The sequence below is a fragment of the Dipteris shenzhenensis genome, chromosome 18, assembly GCF_047967505.1.
Source record: "Dipteris shenzhenensis isolate YYH24624 ecotype China chromosome 18, Dip_SZ_1.0, whole genome shotgun sequence".
Lineage (NCBI taxonomy): Eukaryota > Viridiplantae > Streptophyta > Polypodiopsida > Gleicheniales > Dipteridaceae > Dipteris > Dipteris shenzhenensis.
Window position 1 is genome coordinate 32,450,894 of NC_141613.1, and position 24,165 is coordinate 32,475,058.

The 24,165-nt window shown below is 42.6% G+C and overlaps 1 protein-coding gene across 1 annotated transcript; it reads left to right on the forward strand.

Moving 5' to 3' along the window:
- The first annotated feature begins 445 nt into the window (after window positions 1-445).
- Window positions 446-4,866, forward strand: LOC147891124 (subtilisin-like protease SBT2.1). Its single transcript, XM_087389160.1, has 10 exons — window positions 446-720; window positions 1,138-1,285; window positions 1,570-1,955; window positions 2,133-2,228; window positions 2,335-2,404; window positions 2,510-2,789; window positions 3,031-3,377; window positions 3,537-3,807; window positions 3,932-4,213; window positions 4,448-4,866. The coding sequence occupies exons 1-10, from the start codon at window positions 446-448 to the stop codon at window positions 4,864-4,866; spliced, it is 2,574 nt and encodes an 857-aa protein (XP_087245286.1).
- The last annotated feature ends 19,299 nt before the right edge of the window (window positions 4,867-24,165 follow it).

Sequence of the window (24,165 nt, forward strand, 5' to 3'; positions counted from 1 at the left end):
AGGAGGTGAGCTTGTGAGGCAAATTTGACAATGGAGTTGAGGGAGTTCAACGTGAAAAGGGATGCAGTAACGGCCTACTAAATGTCATCTAGAAAGGGTTCCAAGACACTTCAAGTTGCCAGCCCACCCTGATTTCCCGACTATCCTCCGGTCGATAACTGCCAGTTTCCAGGCACAAAGCCCAGTCTTTGGTCTTACAAAACCAGAATATTTGGAGCACACTCGCAACGAAATCGGCGGTTGTTGGTCGGTTATGAATCTGCTCACATGTTGATCGATCAGACCTTGAGTCCACCGTGACGCACCTCAGCGAATCGGGCGCCCGACACATCACCCGACTAGCTCGGTGCTGAGCTGTTGTCGAGGAACACCGAACAAGAACCGTTATAAAAATCTGGGGAAGGTTGGAATACATCGCTGCGGTACTGTCCTGACTCCTGAACCGATGGCGATAGTGATGATTGGCGAAGCCAGAGCGGCGAGTGATGTGTTGACAGTGAATGGAGTAGCTAGGGACCTTCGAAACCGAGCGATTCTGGCGGTGGTTTTGCTTGTAGCTTGTATTTGTGCGAATGTTGATCTCATCAGTGGTGAGATGTCCGGTGGTGGTAGCAGTAAGAATGGTGGTGGTGGTGGTGTATATGTGATTCAAGTTGGCGGTGCGCCTCTGATTGGCCATCCTGACGCTCTCAACTCCAACGGCAAAATTGACCTATCCAGGTCTCCAGACTTTGCCCTACTCTCACTCGATTTCAAGTTCTGATGCAACAAATTCCAATGTAATTCGTACTTTGTTTTGAGATGAATGCTGCCGAATCCTTTAAATTGCCCATAAACCAGAAATCCATGGACTCGTTGCACCACGGAGAGTCGGAGTTTTGACGGTCAGACCGTCAGATGTCACGTAATTCTCGACAAAAATCGTGGGCCGATCCTTCTGTCCAGAATTCGTCGGTGCTTGTCAAGCGATTCTCGACGAAGCACCTACGAAAATTGTGGGGCAATGCTCCTGTCGTGGAGATTTTCAGACCAAAAAAGCCGGCTGTTCAGAAAAGAGATCAGCACAATTGATGCATCTAGCATGACTAGTCGCTTAAATTTTCGTTCATCTGCTTATGCCTGCCTTTGAATTGACAGCCGCACGAGCCGGTCGTATTCCTCTTTCTTGACGAGGTTACACGATACTGTTCTCGAAGAATCGATCCAAGCAGGCAGCTATGAGAAGCTCTATAGCTACACAGTTCCACTCAACGGATTTGCTGTCAAGCTGACCGACCCAACGCAGGTAACTCGGCTTCCGCTCTCATTCTCTGGAAAAATCACTAAAAGGATGCATGATTTAGAATCTCATAGTACATTATTGCGTGCACTCATGTTGAAGAAACTTAAGCGTAAAGAATTTAGGGCGCAGGGAGCTCGAACTTCAATTTCTTGAGCTGATAGTGCAGAAACTCGAAGGAGCTAGGTGGGATAAGGATTCGAACGATCACAATACTCGAAGCTTTCTCGAAATTCAGTGTTGTTGATCAATCTAATTCTCTGTTCATCTGGAACGTCGTGGGTGAGCAGGTTGACGTTTTAAAGCAGCATCCGAGCGTGTTGAGGGTAGAGGAAGACATGGTCTTTCGAAAAGCCACGACATATACGCCGGACTTCTTAGGTCTCCCGGGAGGCGCATGGAAAGCCAGCGGAGGGCCGGAGCACGCGGGTGAGGGAGTAGTGGTGGGAGTGCTGGACACAGGAATCGACCCAACTCACCCAAGTTTTTCCGGCGACACCTTCAAACACCCCAGGACGTGGCGTGGAAAATGTGAGATTTCCAGCACCTTTCCAAAAGGATCCTGTAATGGCAAAATTGTTGCTGCTCGCCACTTCTCCAACGGCATCATGGCCGCCAATGCCTTCAATGCTTCTTACGATTTCGACTCGCCTCTGGATGGAGATGGACATGGAACGTAAGCTAATCGATACATCAATCTTTCTCGTAGTAATTTTGATAGCAGCATCTCGAACAGCATTTTGACAAGAAATACCCAATTTCTGATCGCTCCAGTAATCACGAATTGACGCTTGATCATTACATGAGCAAACGAGCCTCCTATACTTGCTGAACCGTGGAGTTGTGTTTCCAGGCATACAAGCTCGACTGCGGTAGGAAATCATGGAGTTCCAGTGGTGGTTTCCGGATTCGACTATGGCTTGGCAAGCGGCATGGCCCCGAGAGCTCGGTAAAATCTTTTCTTATTCTAGCAACAATCTTCAAAATGTTACGCCAGATGGCTTCAATCATCCTTCATACCTTGATTCGTTTGTCCTTCAACACATTTAACGCAGGCTTGCAGTCTACAAGGTGATTTACAGAGACGGAGGCTACCTGTCGGATGTGCTTGCGGGAGTTGATCAGGTAAAATTTTGACCTCTCAAAGCAGCAACGATGTGATTGACAACGATCAATGTATGTGGAATGTTAGCCTGTAGCTGATTAGTACGTCTGATAATTGGCATGCAGGCAATACAAGACGGGGTAAACGTGCTGAGCCTCTCTCTTGGATCGACAAGCAGCGCATCGGGAGTCCCGTTTTTGAGCACATTCGATATAGCCCTGCTGTTTGCTGTGAAAGCGGGAGTGCTAGTCGTGCATGCAGCTGGAAACAATGGTCCTGCACCCATGACCATGAACTCCTTTGGTCCTTGGTTACTGTCTGTCTCTGCATCCACCACTGATCGCTCCTACTCCAACCCTGTTGTTCTTGGAAACACGCAAGAGTTTATCGGAAGCGGTCTTTCAGGTTCGCACACTCACTCTCGAGTCTCGCATTTTCATTTCACGCCTCCATTTTCATTTTATGCCTCCATTTTTGTAATCAGGACGGAGTAATCGCCTTTTCATTTCACGCCTTCATTTCCGTAATCAAGACAGTATCCGGGATCAGCAACTCAACATTGCATCGTAAAACGCAACGTTTTATCGCATTATCAATCCCCCAGTCACTCTAACTTGGATGCATTCTTCCCCGCTTCCTCCTGTAGGTGGCACACCAGAAACAAATCTCTTCCCCCTCATTTATTCCAAAGATGCATTCGTTCAAACCAGTGGCGCAATTGACCCAGATTACTATTCATATTGTCCTGATACTCAACCCTTCAACCGAACTCTTGTGGAAGGAAAGATCCTCATCTGCAACTTCATGCAACTGTTTACCGGAGGTGTTGGAACACAGCTTCAACAGGCTATTGCCACCGCGCAAAATCTGAGTGCTGTAGGCCTACTGGTTGTTTCTCCTGACGCCGACTCTTCTCAGCAGAAGGCCGTTGTTATGGATCCCATTCCGTATCCCATAGCAGCAACATTTATCACCGATGCAGATTCATCACTGGTAAGAGCTGGTTTAGTCCAGAGAAGTGAAACCCAATGCCCATTCAGAAGCAAGCTTCTAATTGCACGTCAAGAGTCAAGACTCTTGTTATTTCCTGTATATGCTTATCTACACCTAGGAATTAATGTTTACGTAATGGAAAAATTGTGCTGTTATCAGATTATCTTGGATTACTACAACAGAAATACGGTTAGGGATGCGTACCAGAAGGTCACGAAATTCGGAGCATATGCTTTGATTAAAGATTCACGCACTCCTACGTTTAACTCGGAAGCTCCAGTAGTCGCCTATTACTCATCAAGAGGTCCTGTGTATGCCAACACCGCCACTTCCATGCAATCAGATGTTCTGAAGCCAGACGTACTAGCGCCGGGAAGCCAAATTTGGGGTGCATGGACGCCAGATGGTATTGACATTAGCGGTTTTAAAGGTGAAACAGATGTGAAGCAAGGGTCTTATGTTTGTTAAATAGAAATAAAACTTCAAGGGAATATGAACGACTCAGCGAGAGCTGAAGCTAGATCTGTTGATTACAATTTTGGTGGTTGTTTCAGGGGAACGGTTTGCAATAGTGTCCGGCACGAGCATGGCTGCTCCTCATATAGCCGGAATAGCAGCCGTATTAAAGCACAAACACCCCAGATGGAGCAACTCGGCGATCCGATCTGCTATACTGACTACAACATCCCTAGTGGACAACAAGAACAGCTTTATTGCTGCGCAACAACCTTCCAGCAATGTCTCTCTTCCCGTTGGATGGGCGTCTCCATTTGATTGTGGCAGCGGATTTGTGAATGCTACTGCAGCAATGGACCCCGGCCTTATCTTTGACGTTGGTAAGCTACAGTTACTGCCTGTCATAACCATGCCTAGATAACAAATCGAATCAAAGTGTGACGTTTAAGCGGCATATGGCATGGTAGCAAAGGTTTGTATGGATTTGAACACCGTCAGGTTTAAGGTGGTTGTTTAAGCAGAAGACGTGTATTGTCTTGGATCGATTTGAATACTTGAATTGTTTAAGCTGGTAGGAATTGACTTGAATGCCGTTATGTCGTGTTTGCATGCAGGCTTTCAAGACTACGTAAACTTTCTGTGTACCGTTCCAGGCGCAGACCAAAGTACAGTCCAAGAGGCCACCGGAGCCACTTGCCAGAATAAGCTTGGCGACCGCAGCTCGGATCTCAACCTCCCGTCTATTACAGTGGGTAATTTGATCGGCTCACGTCAGGTAAAGAGGCAAGTGACCAATGTGAGCGGGAGGCGTGAGACATACAACGTGCAAGTGCATTCTCCCGAAGGAGTGGAGATACACGTCCAGCCCGAATTCTTCACGTTGGGCAAGAGAGAATCGACGAGCTTTGTGGTGACACTGAAGGCAACCCGAACGAATCAGGGTTTCACGTTTGGGTCGTTGGTCTGGATCGGGAACAAGGGGCATGTTGTGAGGATGCCGATGGCTGTGACAGCAGCGTTCGTCAGCGGGTAATATATGGTGTTTTGTGCAGTTGTAACTTGTGTAGGTGCTTATGCCATAGTTCTGGCAGCAAACTGCAGCAAGAGATTTGTCGCAATAGTTGCGTTACCGTACTCAATGTCGAATTGCAAGAGAACTCATGTGGCAGAGATGAAATGGTTTGGTGGCCGGATTTTGTGATGTTCCTGGCAATTTGTTTGTTTGCGAGTGATCGATGGAGCTGGGTACAGGAGGGCTAGAAGAGTCACTCGTGACTTCATCTCGAGTGACTCATCTTGCACATCTTGTTCTATGTATTGGTATTCTTCTTGGATGATGTAATCAAGGTCCAAAAAGATATAAACACAATCCATTATGTCCTTCAAGTGATAGAATTAATTGATATAGAATATGAACCAATTTCTCCAAACCTTCCTGAGGCTCCTCAAGTTGGTTCTTGTCCCTTGCAAGAAATGCTCCTCTAATGAAGATCTCTCTCATTCCCAATCATGTGCACGCACTTTCACATTAAACTTAATCCAATGTTCATCGTCTTTAATTTTCATTACGACATGGGATAGCGGGTGTCCACATGCCATATGGTAGCAATGTAAGGGAGAGGGTTGAGGTTCATTGAAGACTGTTGGGGATTTGGGCAGTCCATTAATCTAGTGGAAAACAACAAGTAGCCTGTAGGGGCATAGACAAAACATTACAAACCAAGAATGCAAAAAATGAATCACTCATCGCATATGATTCTACTCGTATTTGTAAACATAGAGATTATGGAGAGGCAAAAAACACAAGGAAAAAGGAGGGGAGAGAGGGGAATCGCTGAAGAGAAAAGAGAGTAAAATAGAAGGGAAAGGAGAGCAAATGAGTGGGCAACCAATAAAAGAGAGGGGTTGAAGGGAAAAGAGATCAAAAGAGAAGGGAAAACACTCCTATGCTTCCCCTAAACCTTTACTCTTTCCTAAAGAGAAGAGATCAAATAGAAGAGAGAGAGAGAGAGAGATGGAAGAAAGAAGAAGAGAGGAATAGAGATGAAGCATTATAAACAATTTGGACTCAAAGGGGTCCGTTAGAGAATTATTAAAATATTAGAGGCCTAGATAAAGGAATATGGAATACATTAAGGAGATTATGCCATGTGGACTTCTTTGTAATAGAGGCTCCCCAATTCTAAAGGAAATTCCATTTTTTCCCAAAACACCCCAAAAAATGCAATTAGTGCTTCACATTAAAATATTGCCCATGGTAGGCCTCCTTGTTTTCCTCCCATCCAAACTAGCCCCCAACTAAAACCATGCTCATGTTTTCTTTCCAACTAGCCCCCAACTAAAACCATGCTCACGTTTTCTTTCTAGTTGAACTAAAGTTTGAGTTTCAAATAAACTATCTCATTGTTCTCTCTCTTCCAAAATGTTTCACCTTCTCCATACACTCTGAAAATGCATTCCTTCCATCTTCTAGTACCTTATTTCTAACTATCTCCATTCTACTCTTGATTAGTCATTTTCCCTCCTCTTTGCTCACGTTTTTCTTATACTTGTAAAAATCTTTCAGAGAAAACTTCCATCCAAGCTCTCTTTGTTCCTTTTCTCTCCCATTTTGTTATCACTTCCATTCATTCAAACATTGCTATTCTCTTCTTAAAAACCAAAGGTGAGACCTGATTCTTCTTGGAACACAACACCACAATGCATCCATAGATGCGCACACAGACACGTTTCCTTAATTTTTTTAAAAACTTATAGGCTCATCTATTTACGTGTCTATTAGTGCATCTATAGACACATCTATATAATAGACAGACGTGCCTCTAGATGCTCTGTAGAAATTTTAAAAAAATAGAAAGACACGCTTATAGATGCTTTGCAGATTTTTTTTTAAAAAAAGCAAAATTTTGTGCGGTTGAACAGAATGCTATGTATGTTGTGTGGCTGCATGAATCCCAATTCCACAATGTGCAATTCAATTCTTACAACCAACCGCATTTTAATAAGCACGGTTGGCATTTTAATTAGCACGATTCCATGCACGTCTATAACCGATGATTACAATTCCAAATAAAACATTACAACTACAAAATGTTTAGTTCACAAGGCATTCATTGATAGAACATTGCACAAGGAAATTGAATGCCAACAAAATAAAAGGAGTATATATTAATTCATAGCCCAAAAAGTGCTTGTATATACATATAGCATGAAGCCAAGCCACCTGTAGCTTCAAGTATAAATAAGAGTAGTTAGCACTGATTCTAGCAGTATTTCTACGACTAATCAAAGTCATCTGCATCCTCGCTCCCTTCTTCATCGTCTTCTTCGTTGCCTTCTTCATCGCCTTCTTCCTCCTCAGTATCCTCACCTTCTTCCTTTGAATATCCCTAGGGTCCTATAAACGAGGGACAACATGTATCAATGTATGCAAAATCAAATCTTTATTTATAATATTGACATTATTTAAGTACTTTTAAATACTTGATGGGCACTCTAGTAGCCTGAATATACTACTCCTCACAGTACAATCCACCCCTCATCATAGAAGTGCCATATATGTGCTCTGTGATGTCCATGATGGTAGGCTATCTTGGCAAGAGTAGGGTACTTGCCCACGATATCAAGCTGCAAGATGACACAATTTGCGAAGGGGTTAGTACAAAGAGATAACCTCCTAATAAACCACATAAATACAATATAATTTGAGATCGATGCTTACAAATTGGGCCTCCCATGATTCAACACCCCCTGCTCCAAAATGCAAGTTTCCATATTGCTCCATTTGGATCCTTCATGCCTCCATGTGCTGAAGGCTAGGGTCTACTGGCCTTCGCTGCCTTCATTGCTTTCTTCCACTCATGCTTATGAGCAATGTGGGGCTGGTCCCTTGGTGGTTGACCTCCCTCTCTCCTGGCAATCTCGACTAGTGCCTGTCTCTTAATCAAAGACCTTTTATTAGCAAGTATAACAACAATCTTTGACTTTGCTCATTTCTCTATGAACTCAACATTGGGGGCATTGGGATACCTAGAGCGTACAGCATTGATGATCTCATCAGCCAACCTTTTTGGATGCTCTTTGCATCGAATAAAGCAATCTTTGTAGTTGTTAGCAATTACAGAGTGCATGAAGGCCATGATGTCCTTCCCTCGTGCATCCATCAAGATGCCTCCTCTATGAGTGATGTCATAGAAGATTGGCACATCTGCATCATCTGAATCATCCTCACCCCCACCATTACCCCCCCCAAAGCATTGTGCCATGCATACCCCAGAGCTCTCCCTGCTACTACACCTATTTCCTTGTCGTGATGAGCTAGTACACTGGGCACTCGTCTTTGGAGAAGGGACTTCCAACCGCATGGGAGTACAGTGGCGACTCTGCTAGGTAGAAGGGATTTCTGATCGCAGAGGAGAAGGGAAGGGACTCCAAACCATTGCAGTGGAGAAGGGAGTGCTAATGATCGGGGAGAAGGGACTCCAGACCATAGGGGAGAAGGGACTCCTAATGATCGAGGAGAAGGCTGGTGGCTCTGTCGCTTGTTGGGCTATCTCGACTCCACAGGAGTAATCTTAGCTGGTATGGGTACGAGGTGGTTTGGAGTCTGTACTCTGCCGACTCTTGGGGGGTGTTTTGAGTACTCATCATGTATGTGTATAACTCCTAAGGAGTGGGAGGGTGACCCAAAATGTTATATAACTACTATAATACAGCATCTCGAAGATCAAGTGAGGCTCTCGAAGAGCTTCATGGCCACACGATGAACTGCAGAATAGAAGAGAAGAAGATTTCCATCATGCCCTCTTTCCATCATGCAAGCAATCCAGTGATTTCCATCATGCATGCAATCCCATGATTTCCATCATGCATGCCCTCTTTCTTTATCCCGCCCTCATGCTGCAGTCCAATTTTTCTGATGCAACTTTATGAAAAAAATGCGACATATCAGCATTTTTTTTGACTAATTTATTCTCCCTATCGAATCATTCATCCGATATTTCCATCATTCATGAAATCCCTTATTTCCTCACGAATGCTTAAGGCATTGAAAATGTGACTTAAACATGCATGCAAGGGAAAGGAGAAAGGAAAGAGAAGGTAGGATTGGAGAATGGAAGGAGAAGGGAGAACAGAAGGAGAAGGGGAAATGGATTAAGGAGAAGGGAGATGGGAAGGGGAAAGGGAAGGGGAAGGGGATTGAGAAGGAAGATGGAATGGGAAGGAGAAGGGCATTTCCATCATGCATGCCCTCTTTCTTTATCGCGCCCTCATGCTGCAATCCAATTTTCCTCATGCAATCACTTATTTCCATCATTCATGCAATCCCTTATTTCCTCACGAATGCTTATGGCATTGAAAATTCGACTTAATCATGCATGCAAGGGAAAGGAGAAAGGAAAGATAAGGGAGGATGGGAGAATGGAAGGAGAAGGGGCAAGGGGAAGGGGAAAGGGAAGGGGAAGGGGAAAGGGGAAGGGAAAGGGGAAGGGGAAAGATGCATGTTTGAAAATGTCTATCGGAGTGCGTCTATAGATTCGACAAACAGCGTGTCTATAGGCGTGGCTACCCTGTTTTGCATAATAGTTGACATGCTTATAGACGCCCTCCAACAGAAACTTTTTGACAAAAAGTAGAAAGTGACATGCGCCCGATCCCGAAAAGAACTACAGTACCAAAAACATTCTTTCCCTACATATGAAAAAGGACGAATCTAAAGAGAACAACTTCTAGAGAAGACCAATTGACAAGACAGTTACTTTGGATAGAGGTATGGAAGCTTCTTGTCTTTCTTCAAAGCTTCCTCTCCTTCTTCTCTTGTGGCTTCCTTGTTCACCCTCTTCTCTTGTATGCTTGGGGATGAGTGTGTATGCTTGGAGATAAGTGTGGGTGCCTAGAGATGAGTGTGGGTGCCTGGAGCTGTGTGTATGCTTGGAGACCTGTGTATTGAAAGGAAAGCAAGTGTAGCGGAGTGAGGAAATGAGCGGAAAGTAGGTTTAAAAACTAGTCTGTGCATCTATAAGCACATGTACAATGTGTTTTAGACACACCTATAGATGCTTTCCACAGTATAGGTGCGCTTTTATATGCGCTACAGAGTTTTCTCATTAAATACTCAAGGAAGAACACATTTTTTGGGTTGATTATCTGTAGGGTGTCTTCATCTTCAACAAGTAGCTCTAGTGAGGATGAATCCCTCCGTATCCACCATTGAGAAATGTGGTTGGAGCAAAAAATAAAGTGTATGTGTGATCAATGTCGAGGAAACATGTATCGTGCACATAGAATTACACTCAATTACATCTCAAACTATAGAGAATGGGATGCAACCATGTCCTACGTAAGTGTTAAAGTGTTGAGTTTGATTGAGATACGTATGGGAATTCATGTATTTGATATATGATCCTTTTTTTATTTGATACAGGATGCAGTGTCACACCAGGTGAAGCATCGGTGATATGAGGTGGGATCTTGAAGAGGGACCGTTATGGATGCATAGAGTGATGGTGATAGTAGCCCTCCACCATTACCTCATGAGGCCATGGAGGAGGAGGTGTTTGATGATATGGTGTAGGATTTATTTGTCCATCAGTCCTCAGGTAGGGATGATAGCATGGAGCAGGATGATCTTTTTACTTCAGTATCAACACCACTATTTGAGGGGTGCACATTCTATGTTCTACGTGCCTCCCTTGAGTTACTAAACTTGCAGACCATCTATGGATGGAGCAATGCAATTTTGAATGCATTACTCAAGTAAGCTTTAAAGTCTATTTTGCAAACATGGTGTTTGAGTTGCTAAACTTGCATTGTAGGCCATCTATGGATGGAGCAATGCAAGTTTGAATGCATTAGTCAAGTAAGCTTTAAAGTCTATTTTGCAAACATGGTGAATTATGCTAGTGGGTCAATTACTGGAATACTTTTTCTCATTTATGGTCTTCATGTGCAGGCTATCATGTAAAATGCTTCCAAGGGAGAATAAATTACTGACCTCAAGAGATATGGCAAGGCAACATCTGACCTTTCTTGGAGGATTGAATTACAAGCACATCCATGCGTGCGTTAATGATTGCATTCTATTTCATGGACCACATAAGGAGTCAAGAGAGTGTCCTACTTGTGGAGAGGCAAGATATAGAGCAGATCTCAAAACTTTGGATGTGCCTCGTAAGGTTCTGTGACATTTTCCCATAATTCCCCTCATCCAACATATGTTCAAGTGCAAATCCATTGCAAAGCTCATGTCATGGCATTCCTCCCATCAATCAATTGATGGTAAGTGGAGCTCCCATAAACACCCATGTGTGGAAGCATATTGAAGACACATGTGGCAAGCTTCAAGGAAGAACCTAGGAACTTGAGACGTGGATTGGGTATGGACGGTGTGAACCCATTTGGTCTCAAATGCACCTCTTATAGTGTATGGCCAGTGATACTGGTGAATTATAATCTTCCACCCTCTATGGTGATCAAGAAAGGACATGTTCTGTTATCCCTTCTAATTCCAAGGAAACATAAAGTCAAAAATCATGATGTTTATTTGGAGCCTTTGATTGATGAGCTGGAGGTACTTTGGAGGGGTATCAAGGTGCATGACGTGAGCGGGCCTCCCTCGTCTCACAAGACTTCAACTGCAAAGCAGTCTTAATGTGGACAATGCATGATTTCATAGGATATGGCAAGTATTTAGGTAAGCATTGAACTTTTAATTATGACTAGGCAATCAATGTGGCACCCTAAACCCCCCTTGCTTATGCAATTGCATCTATTGTTTAGGTCTCACTACATCAAGTTACCCCACATGTCTTGGTTGTGGTCCTTTGCTAGTTGCTTCATGGGCAGACGTGTTGAATAAGGTAATCTATGAGAATCACCATCGATTTCTCCCACATGATCATCCTAGATATGTCACCCCTTGGAATGAATTCCCCCTACAGTCACTCATTGTAGGAGATTGGATGAGAATTTGGGATGGTTCCATGACTCCACCACTTGGCATGAGCCGATGAGGGTTTGTAACTATTATGTGCTATATTGAATGGAAATAAAGATCACACACTAACACCATCTTTTGTTTAGATACTCCATCTATTATCGGCTACCATATAATTGGTCCCACCTCAAGATTAATCACTTGCTTGATCCCATGTATATGTTCAAGAATATGGCATCTACCATTTGGGAACATTTGAATGGGACATGAGATTTCGTAGGCATAAGAGAGGATTTACGCATCACAGGGAGGATGCATGAAGCTTGGCCACAAGAGAGGCCAAATGGGTGTGTCTTTTTACCCCATGCACCATGGAAGTTATCAAAGCTAGAGATGGTGGTGGTGAAGCGAGCTATCACTACAATTCATACTCCCACTGGATGCATGAGGTGTTTGAAGGGGGCCTTCACAAAGAGTAAGAAAAGAGGTGTAGAGCAATTATATGGCTTGAAATCTCATGATTGGCACAAGATGCTCCAAGTAAGTATGACTTACCATAATCTCTTTTTTCTTCCAAATTTGTGAGTGTAGAAGCAACTAATCAACCATCGCTCATGTGTTCAATTCATACTACCTACTACCATTTCTTGTATTGCACTGAAGGACGTGAAGGTTTGTATTTACAAGATGGGTAAGCCTATGAGGTAGTTTAAACTATACAAAATGTGAAGTGTATCAATGCTCCATGTAAGGTTTTCATATTGCTAATATGGTGTACTTTTTTCTTTCTAGGTATGTGAGCTGAAAGGAAATAGATCCCACCACACTTGAGGATGCTCAAGTTACGTCAGTGGAGGTGGTTTGTTTAGTGAAGGAGACCTTTCCACATTCTATTCTCACAAGCCAACTACATCTCATAGTGCATTTGGTGGATGACATTGCTATATGTGTCACTGTACATGCACGATGGTTGTTCTTCCTCAAGTGCTTCATGAAGACCTTGAAGGGTTTCATGAGGTAAAATGCAAGGCAACATGGCCGAGGGTTGGTTGGTACAAGAGTCACTTGTATACATTTCTGAGTTTCTTGTTGATGTGAATAGCTTTCTCCCATGACTATGGAGAGATGATGAAGACCTAAGGATGACCTCTATTGTGCCTCAAGGGAAAGGACAAAGCAAAGTAATGGACACGGAGTTGCTTAATAATATCAACCTCTATTGCATGCTTACTAGTGATGTGATGAAAATATGGGTAACAAGATACGAGGATGCAACAAAGGCAAGAAGATAAGGAGAAAGGGCCCTCTTTTGTACACGCCACAGATCTCGTGTGCCATACCCTCAGCATCTAAGAGCACTTCCAAAGGATATTCATGTGGATTGGCTACTTGACGAAATGGAGACAGAAGAGAGAGACGAGGGGATGCATATCATAATGGAAGAATGGGAGTATGCTAGAGAATACATGCAAAAGGTCGGTATATAGAATGTTATGCATAAGTTAGGAGCTTTCAACAATTTAGATTGCTTATTCAATTGATTTTGTCTTGGTGTAGTGTACTATGTTCAATGCTATATGGTGTGAGGGCAAGCATTTTTTAGACACAACGGATTGATGATAAGAGAAACACACAAGATTGCAGCGTCTTTGCTAGCTTTGAGGGATCCAATGGAGCCATGGATGATTATTGTGACATAATCCAAGATATTATTAAGCTTGACTTTCGACGCTTCTTTGTGTATGTTTTGGATGTCAAGTGGTTTAAGGATGTGGTGGAAAGAGGCCCTAATGCAACAATCAAATGCCATGCAATTGGTTTTGTAACTATTGACTCCACAAAGTTTTGGCAAAGCAAGGACACAATAGTACTACCGCAACAATGTGAATAGGTACTGTACACATATATAAAAATACTCACTTTTTAATATTTGATACCTTCGATGCAAGGAAAATAATATGATTCAATTTGTGTTTAAATTGGGTTATCTATCAACCAATGGTGGATAATAATAGGTGGTAGCATGTCATACGCCACATTCCAAAGTGATCTATAGTACATTTACTAATATGGAGCGTATGGAGGATGATCATGGCCATGGAGGGGATGATGATCATGATATGAGAGAGGAGGATGATCATGAGATAGGAGATACAAATATTTAGGCCCTTACCCATAAGGACGAGCTTTCCATTGGTGATGTTGATTTCCATGAGCATAGTAGCATAAGTAGTAGTGGGCTGAATATATTTGTAGATCTCAACATTGGTTTGTATTTTGAAGTAGATAGTTTGGCAAGGGTTGATCTCATTGAGGATGAGATCCAACCGTAGCCCATCATTGATATTGGGAAAACTATTTTATATATTATCTCATTCTCCTCACCTCACTTAATTTTTGTATACATGGGTTTGCCAAAAAGCATTGATATTTTTATTAAAATTATGTGCTTTGGTAATCATGGGCAATGTTTGGAAAGTAGTAATGCAAATTTATCAACCTCCAGCAAAATTTTACTCTCTGTATTCTCTATTGTGCATTTATAAACATGTCTAAATACGTGTTTAAAAGACAGTGTAGATGCACTATTAGACACATTAGTAACGCGCTATTAGACGTGCTAATAGATGTAGCCATGTTTTTACTAATTCTATCTGTGCCTATTGATGCGCCCGCTATTTTGTGCATCTATTAGGTGCATCTGTAGTTGCTTTGTCTTGTTGTGAAAGGAGTATAAAAAAAGGGTGCTCTATCATTTTTGCCTCTTTCTCTACCTTACTGGAGTGTAGAGAATTCACTTTAGAAAAACGAACACTTAGTTTCAAGGTAATGAAGTGATTTCAGTTTGAAAGTTCTCTTTATTACATTTTTGTCTCATAGTTCATCTATATGTTTGTTGCAAAAGGCATAGAGGAGGAGGAGATAGAGGTGGATGATATTAGAGCCATAAGATTATTTTAACATTTGTTTCTTATCTTGTATAGGAGGGACAAAGAGTGAGAGGAAGAGTGAGGGGGGGGGAAGAGAGAGAGAGAGAGAGAGAGAGAGAGAGAGAGAGAGAGGGGGAGAGAGAGAGAGAGAGAGGGAGAGAGAGAGAGAGAGAGATTATATTTCAAATTGCTATTTCTTTTTATTTGAGGGGAATAGGAGGGGAAGAGAGAGAGAGAGAGTTAATGTGGTGAAAGCATGGGGGGAGTTGCACATTCTGCATTACATGGTAATCTTGGCACCATTGTTATATATAGCACTTGCTTTATAAACAGTTTTTGTTTGCTGAAATGATTCTCATCATGTTTGCAGCATATTCTCTATGCACACGGACCATGCTTTGTACAAAATTGGGGTCCTTTGTCCATTTGGAATACACAAGGCATGGAGAAGTCGCACTATAGAGCCAAGGCAGCCTACTTCAAGAACTCAAGGCATGGTGGTGGTGTCACTTGCAGCAATGCATTGCGTGAGATGTTCGACTGGTTTTTTAGATGTTTACTAGGAAGGACTTTGAAGTCTGAAAAGGCGAAGGCATCAGAACTTGCAAAAGCGTTCACATTGTACCAAAGAATAGAAGGCATAGTGCTTGGAAAGCATCCATAGGGAGTCGAGGAGTCACACATTAGTTGCAAGCTAGAGTGAGAGAAGGGAGCAAATGGATCCAACCACCAATAGAAGCTATGGCGTAATTGTATACAAATATGAAATAAATATATTGCTTATTTTGATGACAATTTGTGTACTCACTCTTTAATATCTTGCTTATTTTGACCACAATTTTTGTACTCACATGACATTGGGGAAAGTGGGGACATGGTGAAGGAGGGGGCAGAGAAGGAGGGGCATGGGGTAGGGCAAGGGGAGGGGTGGAGTGGTAGCAAGGGTGGGGGGAGGGGGGGATGGGGGGTATGGGGAAGGGCGACAGGTGTGGCTAGGGCAAGTAGGGAGAGGGCAATGGGGAGGAGGGTGACGAGGGTGGGGGGGGGGGGTTGGAGGGGCTAAGGCAGGGGCAGGGGGCATGATGAAGCCCTAAATGTAATTAAAATGGATCTCAAAACATGATGGGCCTATATAAAACGTTAAAAAAGACCCTAACTCTCATTATTCAATGGCAAGAGTGAAGAACACCTGTTAGACCCACTGGATGCCACCTCCACCCTTCCGCCTCTGGCTCCACCAACTCCATGGCATCTATGCACACGAACCTAACCGAGTCTGATGGTGCCTCCGTTGACTCTCGTGAGCCCTCCCCCAAGTCTCGTGAGGTCTCCCATGACTCTTGTGAGCCTTCCCCCCAACTCTCGTGAGCCCTCCCCCAAGTCCTGTGAGCCCACTCCCTAGTCTCATGAGACTTCTCTTCCTCCCAAGTCCCATGAGCCAACTCCCCAGTCTCATAAGCCCACTCCCAAGCCCCATGAGCATGAGCCTTCCTTCCCCTCATCCTTCCCCCTAGCCTTCCCCTCAGCCTTCCCCTTAGCCTTCCCCTCAGCCTGACCCTCAACCTTCCCCTCAGCCTTCCCCTTAGCCTCAACCTCAGCCTGACCCTCAACCTTCCCCTCAGCCTTCCCCTCAACCTTTCCCTCGGGCCACAAGTAGCCCAATATCGGCCTTGCCAATCTCCATGGACACCACATCCACACGTACAAAGACATGCATGCCACCCATTTTTGGAAGTTCTGCTTGTACTTGACTCGACTCACTCCACACCAACTAGAACATTACATAGTCCTCCACATGGTCCTCTCCACACATCTCCTCTAGTGCAGTTGATCTGAGGGTGGCTCAACAATAGGAAGTTGCGACAGCTATTGAGTGCTGTTGTTTTGAGGTCAACCTACTCATTCATCTGGGTGAAATCCTTCCCTGTTCACTTACAAATCAACGGAGTAAACTTATATTTCAGTAGTCAATAATCTCGTCGGATCGGATGGATGGAGAACGTCTACACGAAGACTGCTTAGATTTATTCGCAAGACCTTTCATGACATTTCCAAAAACAATTGATTATTTTCTAGTTGATTAGAAAGAGATCAGAAATAGATCACTTATTTCTTCGACTCTTTGTGAATGGTATGTTTGTAGTAGTAGGGACAATATCTCCTCGATTCCAATCAAGTAGGTGTATTGCAATGATTCTTACATGTAGTATATCGAAAAATACCTAGAGATTTGTTGTCAGTCCCTTTTTGGGTGCAACTTGTGCATTCCAAAGCAATAGTTACTCTCGCATCTCTACTTTTAGCCATAGGATTCATTGAAATAAGTGAAGGACATGGGGGAGGAGTGGATGGGAAGATACTGTCTCAGTAATAAATTATTAGTAGAATTCCCAATTTATCAATTTCGAGTAATGAATGGATCGCTCACTGCTCCCCTCATAGAAATCGATCTATTTCTCCCACCTTACCTTTGTTTTGCTCAACCCCCGCCTCCCCTTGATTAGAGAAATGGAAATATCAAGGCATATGGAAAGAATCGATTTATTTCTATTAGTAAACTGGCCAGTAGCCCAAACCATATCGCAGCCAACACGGGGGCCATGGAAAGATAAATTTTTACATCTTGCATTGTGAATTCTCCTTCATTTTTCAATCGACTAGGAAGATGATGTGTCTCTTCTAGTATTTTTACCACGACCAACCTGAGTAAGGGAATCAGATTCTTCCGGTTTGGGAATGAGTCAGAGGCAACATCCTCTTGGGACATGGTTACTTCTTAAATGGGTAACCAAGTTCTATGGCTATCACCCGACAATGATGATGTGTGTAAGATTTATCAAATCTTGAGTAGCTAACCATAATATGAATTCATTTCTTAAGTAGCTAACCATAATAATAATATTTATAATCTTAAGTAGTTGACCATAATATGAATTCATTTCTTAAATTTTTGCACTACACTTTAAACTTTAAGCGATTCTCTCAAATTTATTAAATTAATAAAGAGATGTGAGGGACCAAGTGTCGAATCCGTTGCTGGCATCCTATAAGGCATTAACAATGCAGAAAGTAGAACCACCCATGTACAAGTTGAAGATGTAAATGCGTGAACATTTACTATGTGGAACTATTCTAATGGAATTTGACATTGATTTGGACCATGGATGTTCTTAATTGATCAATTGCTGGTTCCTTATGCATTTATTTGAGTTCAGATGTTTTAGACTGCTTGTAGTAAGAAAGAATGCATTTAAATCCTTTGAAAAATTATGTTGAATGGTTAAGATTGAAAAGTAGAAGGTGAGAGAGAAAGACCCGTGGGCCACCACATGCATGTAAGAAGTGCTAGCTACTGCACTAGCATGTGTGAAATACCGACTTTCTCGTACAGAGCATGATGTCACAAAAGATCATGGTGCAAATAGATGCTTACTCAAGAAAGAGTGAGATGTGTGAAAAGGGAATTTGCCATCCCATGCCTAGGTCCCTAGGCATATTACCATGTCTATAACCATCCAATTATGTCGGGAGGAGGCAAGACAATTGGATGGAGAAGATGGTTTACATCTATGCGAATAGTAGAGTGCTGGATGATGTGAAAGGGGTATGCAATGACGGTGATATGCTAAAGTGGATACACACAGATCTTCCAGGTCCCTTGCATGATGCCCCTATATTGACACACCCTGAACTGAATTCTAGTGACTCAAAAGGAGAGATGTTGGTGTGATATATGGTTGTGTCTAATAAATGTTGCAATTGCAATTCTTTTAACATGCAATCCTTCTAAAATGCAATTTATTTAAAATGAAATTCTTTTAATATGAGAAAATATTAAATGCAATACTTTTAACATGTAATATAGTCCACTTAAAATGCAATTCTTTCATGTTGCAAACCTTTTTAAATGCAATTCTCTTAAAATTCAATTTAATTGATATGCAAAAGATGGTTTTGATGGTGGCTGGAGCAATGGAAGACTAGCCCTTGATGAAATTATAAATCTTTCCAAGCACACGTTGTAGAGGGAGCGTAAACCTGATCAAAGTGTTTTTGAAAATTTTATAATTTCAATGATTGCTAATCTATGATAATTTTCATTTCACTGAACATGAAAATTTATAGTAACCCAAACATGCCAATTTTCACATCAACAAACATAATAATGGCTTGGCATAATATTATAAAAGTGCACATTGTACATGATAGTGGTTGACAGTTGTAGACTTTGGGCAAAGTATACATGTGTTCAGTTTGCAAAATGTATAGTTACAGATGTAGTGGCCAAAAAATTACACCAATTTGCCCATTTTTCAAAAATTTAGAGCATAAAAAAATTTCTTGCTTTGTCATGTGCACATCCCGATGTCAATTTTGCAGTCCACATGTACAATTGCATCGCGTGCAATTATTCAACAAAACGATAAATAACCCACACAATAGCACCACCAACACTAAGGCTCAGGGGGGTCACTATATATAAACTCTCTATATCACGTCGTGCGTTCAAGGGTCATTTGTAAAATCCCTTATCTGTAGATTTTTCATTAATAAAATGTACCCTTTTTCTATACAAATCTGTAATTTTTTTCTAAAATCATTTTAAATAATCCCTTATGTAAGTTAAATTATGTAAATTTTAGAAATTAAAAATATCCTTTTGTTGAACTCACGTGATAGGGTTACATAAGATGAGTGACCCCCCCGAGCACTAAGGTGGACATGGCAAAGAGGAGAATGATAAGCATGATGGTTAGATTTGCGGAGGTCTAAAGAAAAACAATTTGCATAAACCCAAGCATTAAAATCATGCATCATTTACTTAAGTATTTCAAAACAATTAAAATACACCTCTTAAGAAAATCGATTTGAAAAAACCCAACAATCACGCCACATTTACTTAAGTATTTCAAAATAATTAAAAAGAGATGCAAAAACAATAATCATGATCAAATAAACGCAAAACATGCTAACGAGTAGCCATCGTATTAACTCCAAACACCACTAACAAAATTGGTATATGTCATTACAATGAGGCATTACAATATATGGGGCCTATAATCTCCCCAATCAAGGATCCACTGAAAATGTTGCTCCGATGCCAAGAACATCGTATAATTGCTTGGCTTGGGGAGCATTCCAAGTTGGGCAGGCACTCCTGACCTTCAACGTATTTGCCAAGCATACCAAGTGAAGCTGATGATGACACAATAGCACATAATATCCAATCATCGTATCAAAACAATCTTGGCATATTGGACATAAAGGCCCATCATTCATAAAGGTGATACATGACGGAAGGGTGGATGGTTTTTTGGCTACCAGACCCACAAAATTTGGATCCAATTTGTGAACACGGCCTTCTCCTAGGCATTTTTGAGGTCTTGCCTTTGACCAGCCTATTGGAGCATGGCATTTAGGCGATTGACTTCATCTTGTAGGTGCTCGTTCTCTCTCATCATTTGCTGATACTCAAACATAGCATCATGCAATATGGTGCTCGAAAAGGTGAGATCTTCCTACGTAGCACTTTGTGTTGTAGCATGTGGACCCTCAGTACTGTCACCCCCCTCTACGCCTTCATCTTCCATGATGTCACATAGGTTCATAAATAATTTAGAGCTCATCACAGAAACTACACAAGTGCACAATATGTCTAATGAGTACACTATGTTTGTGATAACAACTATAACAATCGACATGTAACAAAATGGCATGTACTTCACTTACCCAGGAAGCTGGGCTTTCCACGTTAGTAGGTGGTGTTGCAATGATGGGAACAGCAGTGGCGCCGGTTTATTGTGGTTATGCTAGCCTTTTGCCTAGCAAGTCAAGAGTACTCTGCTCTGAAAATATTGAGGGCTTCATTGACATCTAGGGGGAACCCATACAACACAACCATAAAGAGGCCCTCTACGAGCATGTTATCCAAGGTGATGACATTCGGATGTGTGGGGAGTCGCCTGTGGGAAGAAAGGGTCTCCACTAGTGCAAGCATTTCTATTCCATGTGAGTGCAATGCAATCACCTTATATGAGAAGGCAGATATTATTGGGATCGCAGAGCATCGAGAGGGGTACCAACTAGGCATGCTGAAGATGAGTGGAAGATGAGCAGGGGAGCAGATGCAGTGATGAGAGTTGGAGGAGGGAGTGTGGAGCAAAGTAGAGCAAGGGCAGAAAAGAGATAGAGGATAGAGGAGGGGTGTGGAGCAAAGTAGCAGAGCATGGGTGGATCAGAGCAATGTAGTAAAATGCCAAATGCCACGAATCTTATATATATTATAAAGTTCGAGCCACCGTGGTGGCTAGAGCCTGGGGTTCCATGCATATTAATTGCAAGCCACCACAGTGGAATACCCTAGACGGGTTGGTAATCATGAAGAAGACGCTATGTGGTGCCACTCTGATGGCTGGTAATTAACTTAGCCATGACAGGCGTGGCTCATGAGAGCCACCACCACCGAGCAGTAATTCTCATTACCATGTTTAATCACTCATTACCATGCACTCTAGTTCTCTACTAAGCATGTGATCCCGATGACTAGTAATTTTTATTACACTCGCAGTGATTATGCATGCTAAAGTGCAATGGTGGGTGAGTGATGGCACGATGGAATCGTAGCCACGATAGATGTGGTTGATGATAGCCACCACCATCGGGCAGTATTTCCCACAAAAGTAAATCATGAAGCCTAATCACCTCTAATCCCTCATTACCATAATTTACAGCACTCGTAGTAATCATGCATGCAAGCTCGGTGGTGGTAACTAGAAGCTGAGTCATTGCATGCCACTGCGGTGGTTGGTAATTAACTGACAGCCCGATGGATCTTAGTTGCCACCACAGATGTGTCTGGGAATCTTAGATGCCACCACCTCTAGTCATTCATTACCATGCAAGTCAGTATTGCCACCTTGAATTATTCAAAATTTGGGCGAACCACCATGGTGGCTCTCACCTTGATAGTAGTCAAGCTACAACCACTGCGGTGGCTTTCACCTTGATAGTGTAGTCGGCTATTCCATTCCCTTAACCGTTTCCTCTTATATCCCTCTCAAACGTTTCGTTCATCTTCTATCCTTGTTGACCATGTCTTTCTTCCGTGCACTCTTCCTGCAACTTCTATCCCCTCTCATAATGGACCTTGCATAGTCTGGGAGCTCCTCACACAATCTTTCCTCCCCCTTTACAGCACAGTGCTAGAGCCCCTCCTCCCCTCATCTTGAAGTCGTGACATATGGGAGCTCCTCTCTCACTATTCAAAAGCCCAAATTTGGATGCTCTCCAAAACTTCACCAGGATGGTGCAAGAGGTGAACGTGAAGGAGGGGCAACTAGTCTGTCAAGATCACAAGATTACCATCAATGAAAGCATGATTGAAAAGGCTCTAGGAATTTCTAGAGGCAGTTCGCAAGCACATTTTTTCGAGTAGTAGAAGAGATAGGATATTCTAGACATATACCCCAATGCTCAAATTAGTAAAGATGGTGGAGTCAAGATTTTGAGCTTGGCAACAGACCTCCAAGATGTACTGAAGAAGACAATTCAATTCTTTCCTGATATGAGAGGAACCTGCAAGTTTTGGTAGGTTCAAGCAGCAGTAGAGCATCTGAAAGGACGTGATGTATCTTTCTCAAGGGCAATCTCCAAGGGTGTGTTAACTAACCTGAAGAATTGCATGGATGGCAAATCCTAATTATCATCTCAGTCTACTAGAGTTGCAATACACTTGATGGCATTCACCCTCAAAGGAATTTTTTAGCAATACGAGAAGCAGATGTCTCAGAAGGTGACTTTTCTACCGATGCAGCAAAGGCAGTGCAACTTGAGAAAAGTCTCAAGGAAGGCGCAGAAGCCAAGGTAGAGGAGGCACAAGCGAGGGCCTTGCAGGCACAAGAGCAAGCTGAGGCCGCCACAAAATTGGTCGACATGGAAAGGCATAGAAAAGAAGAAGCATAGAAGCGCATGAAGGAGCATCAAGATAGGCTCGAAGAAGTGAGAAATGATGGGGACATGGCAGACAAGGAGCTAGAAAAGATGCAAAAGGACCTTGAAGATCAGAGAGCTGAGAAGGAGGGTCTTTACAAACGGCTCTGCAACATGCAAAACTCATTGAACATTGAAAAAGACCAAATGATGGAGGAGCTAAAAAGGGAGAATGCAGAAACCAGACTCGGTGATGCAGGAACTATGAGAGAGCTTTGAGGCCAGGAAGGATGGGGCAGAGAGCAGCCGGCATGGAGAAGACAACAAGGCATTCCCCAAGCCAGGAAGGATGCAAAGAGCAACCACCACGGTGGAGCAAAGTCTAGCCACCACGGTGAAGAAATTTGCAATAGCCATGGTGAGGGTTGTTTTTATGAAACATTGTTAGAAGTCCAAAAGAGCAAGCTACAATACCCTACAAGAAGCCAAACTAGAGTGGAAATCTTGGAAACTGCCATGAAGAAGTTTTTCAAGAATTTACAAAAGTTCAACAGATGTTGAGGGATTTTGATGTAGCTATTGCACAGAGTGAGCAAAAAGTGGAGGAGATGAAGGATAACATCTGCAGCCTTAAGATGAGGGAGGAAGGAATCAAGAAGCAACTTCATCATATACAAAGCAAGATTGTGGTATTGATGGCTACAGCAGGGTCCGAAATGCATGGTCTGCCATACCCCCATCATAGATGACGGATGTATCCAATGGCCTGCATGCTACCACCCTATGCACGTTTTTTGCTTTGGAGTGTGGATGCATACAAAATCACTATGTAGAGAATGCCATTTGCCATTGCCCAGCAGGTCATGGACAAATCAAATGTGCCTGCCTGCTACAGCTATCTACGAGAAAGTAGATGCTGCAGCTCAATTTGCCATTTGGGCAAAAGATCTTAAAGACAAGGATCTCAAATTGAAGAAGGCCAAGACCAAACCTGACTGCGAGGAAAAGGAGCTTGAAGGGAGGAACCATCCCCCTTCCGAAAAGAAGCAAAAAGGGTCAAGCCTGTAACTAGGAAGCTCAAATCAAGGAAAGAGGAAGTGGCATGAAGGGAAGGAGTTTTTGAGATTGTAATCTATATAATCTGTGTGTAATCTATTGAATTGTTAATCTTGTCCAGAGTTTACTTGGGCAATGTTTTCTCAGCTAGACAAGAGTTTACTTGGGCAATGTTTTCTCAGCTAAGTGACTAGATAGTGTCCTTTGATCCACGCTAGCGCAGTGATAATAATGACACAAGATTTCAATTTGACACGTAATGTGAGATGAAAGATTTTGATTAGATCACTAATGTGAGAATGAAAGATTTCGATTAGTGAACTATTGTACCATGAAAGATTTCAATTAGACAACTACTGTGTGATGAAAGATTTAGATTAGACAACTAACATGAGATTGAAGAATGAGAAGGTCACACTCAATGGACTCTCTCCCTATTTAAGTACAGTGCAGACATAACTAAGAGCCCATTATGAAATCT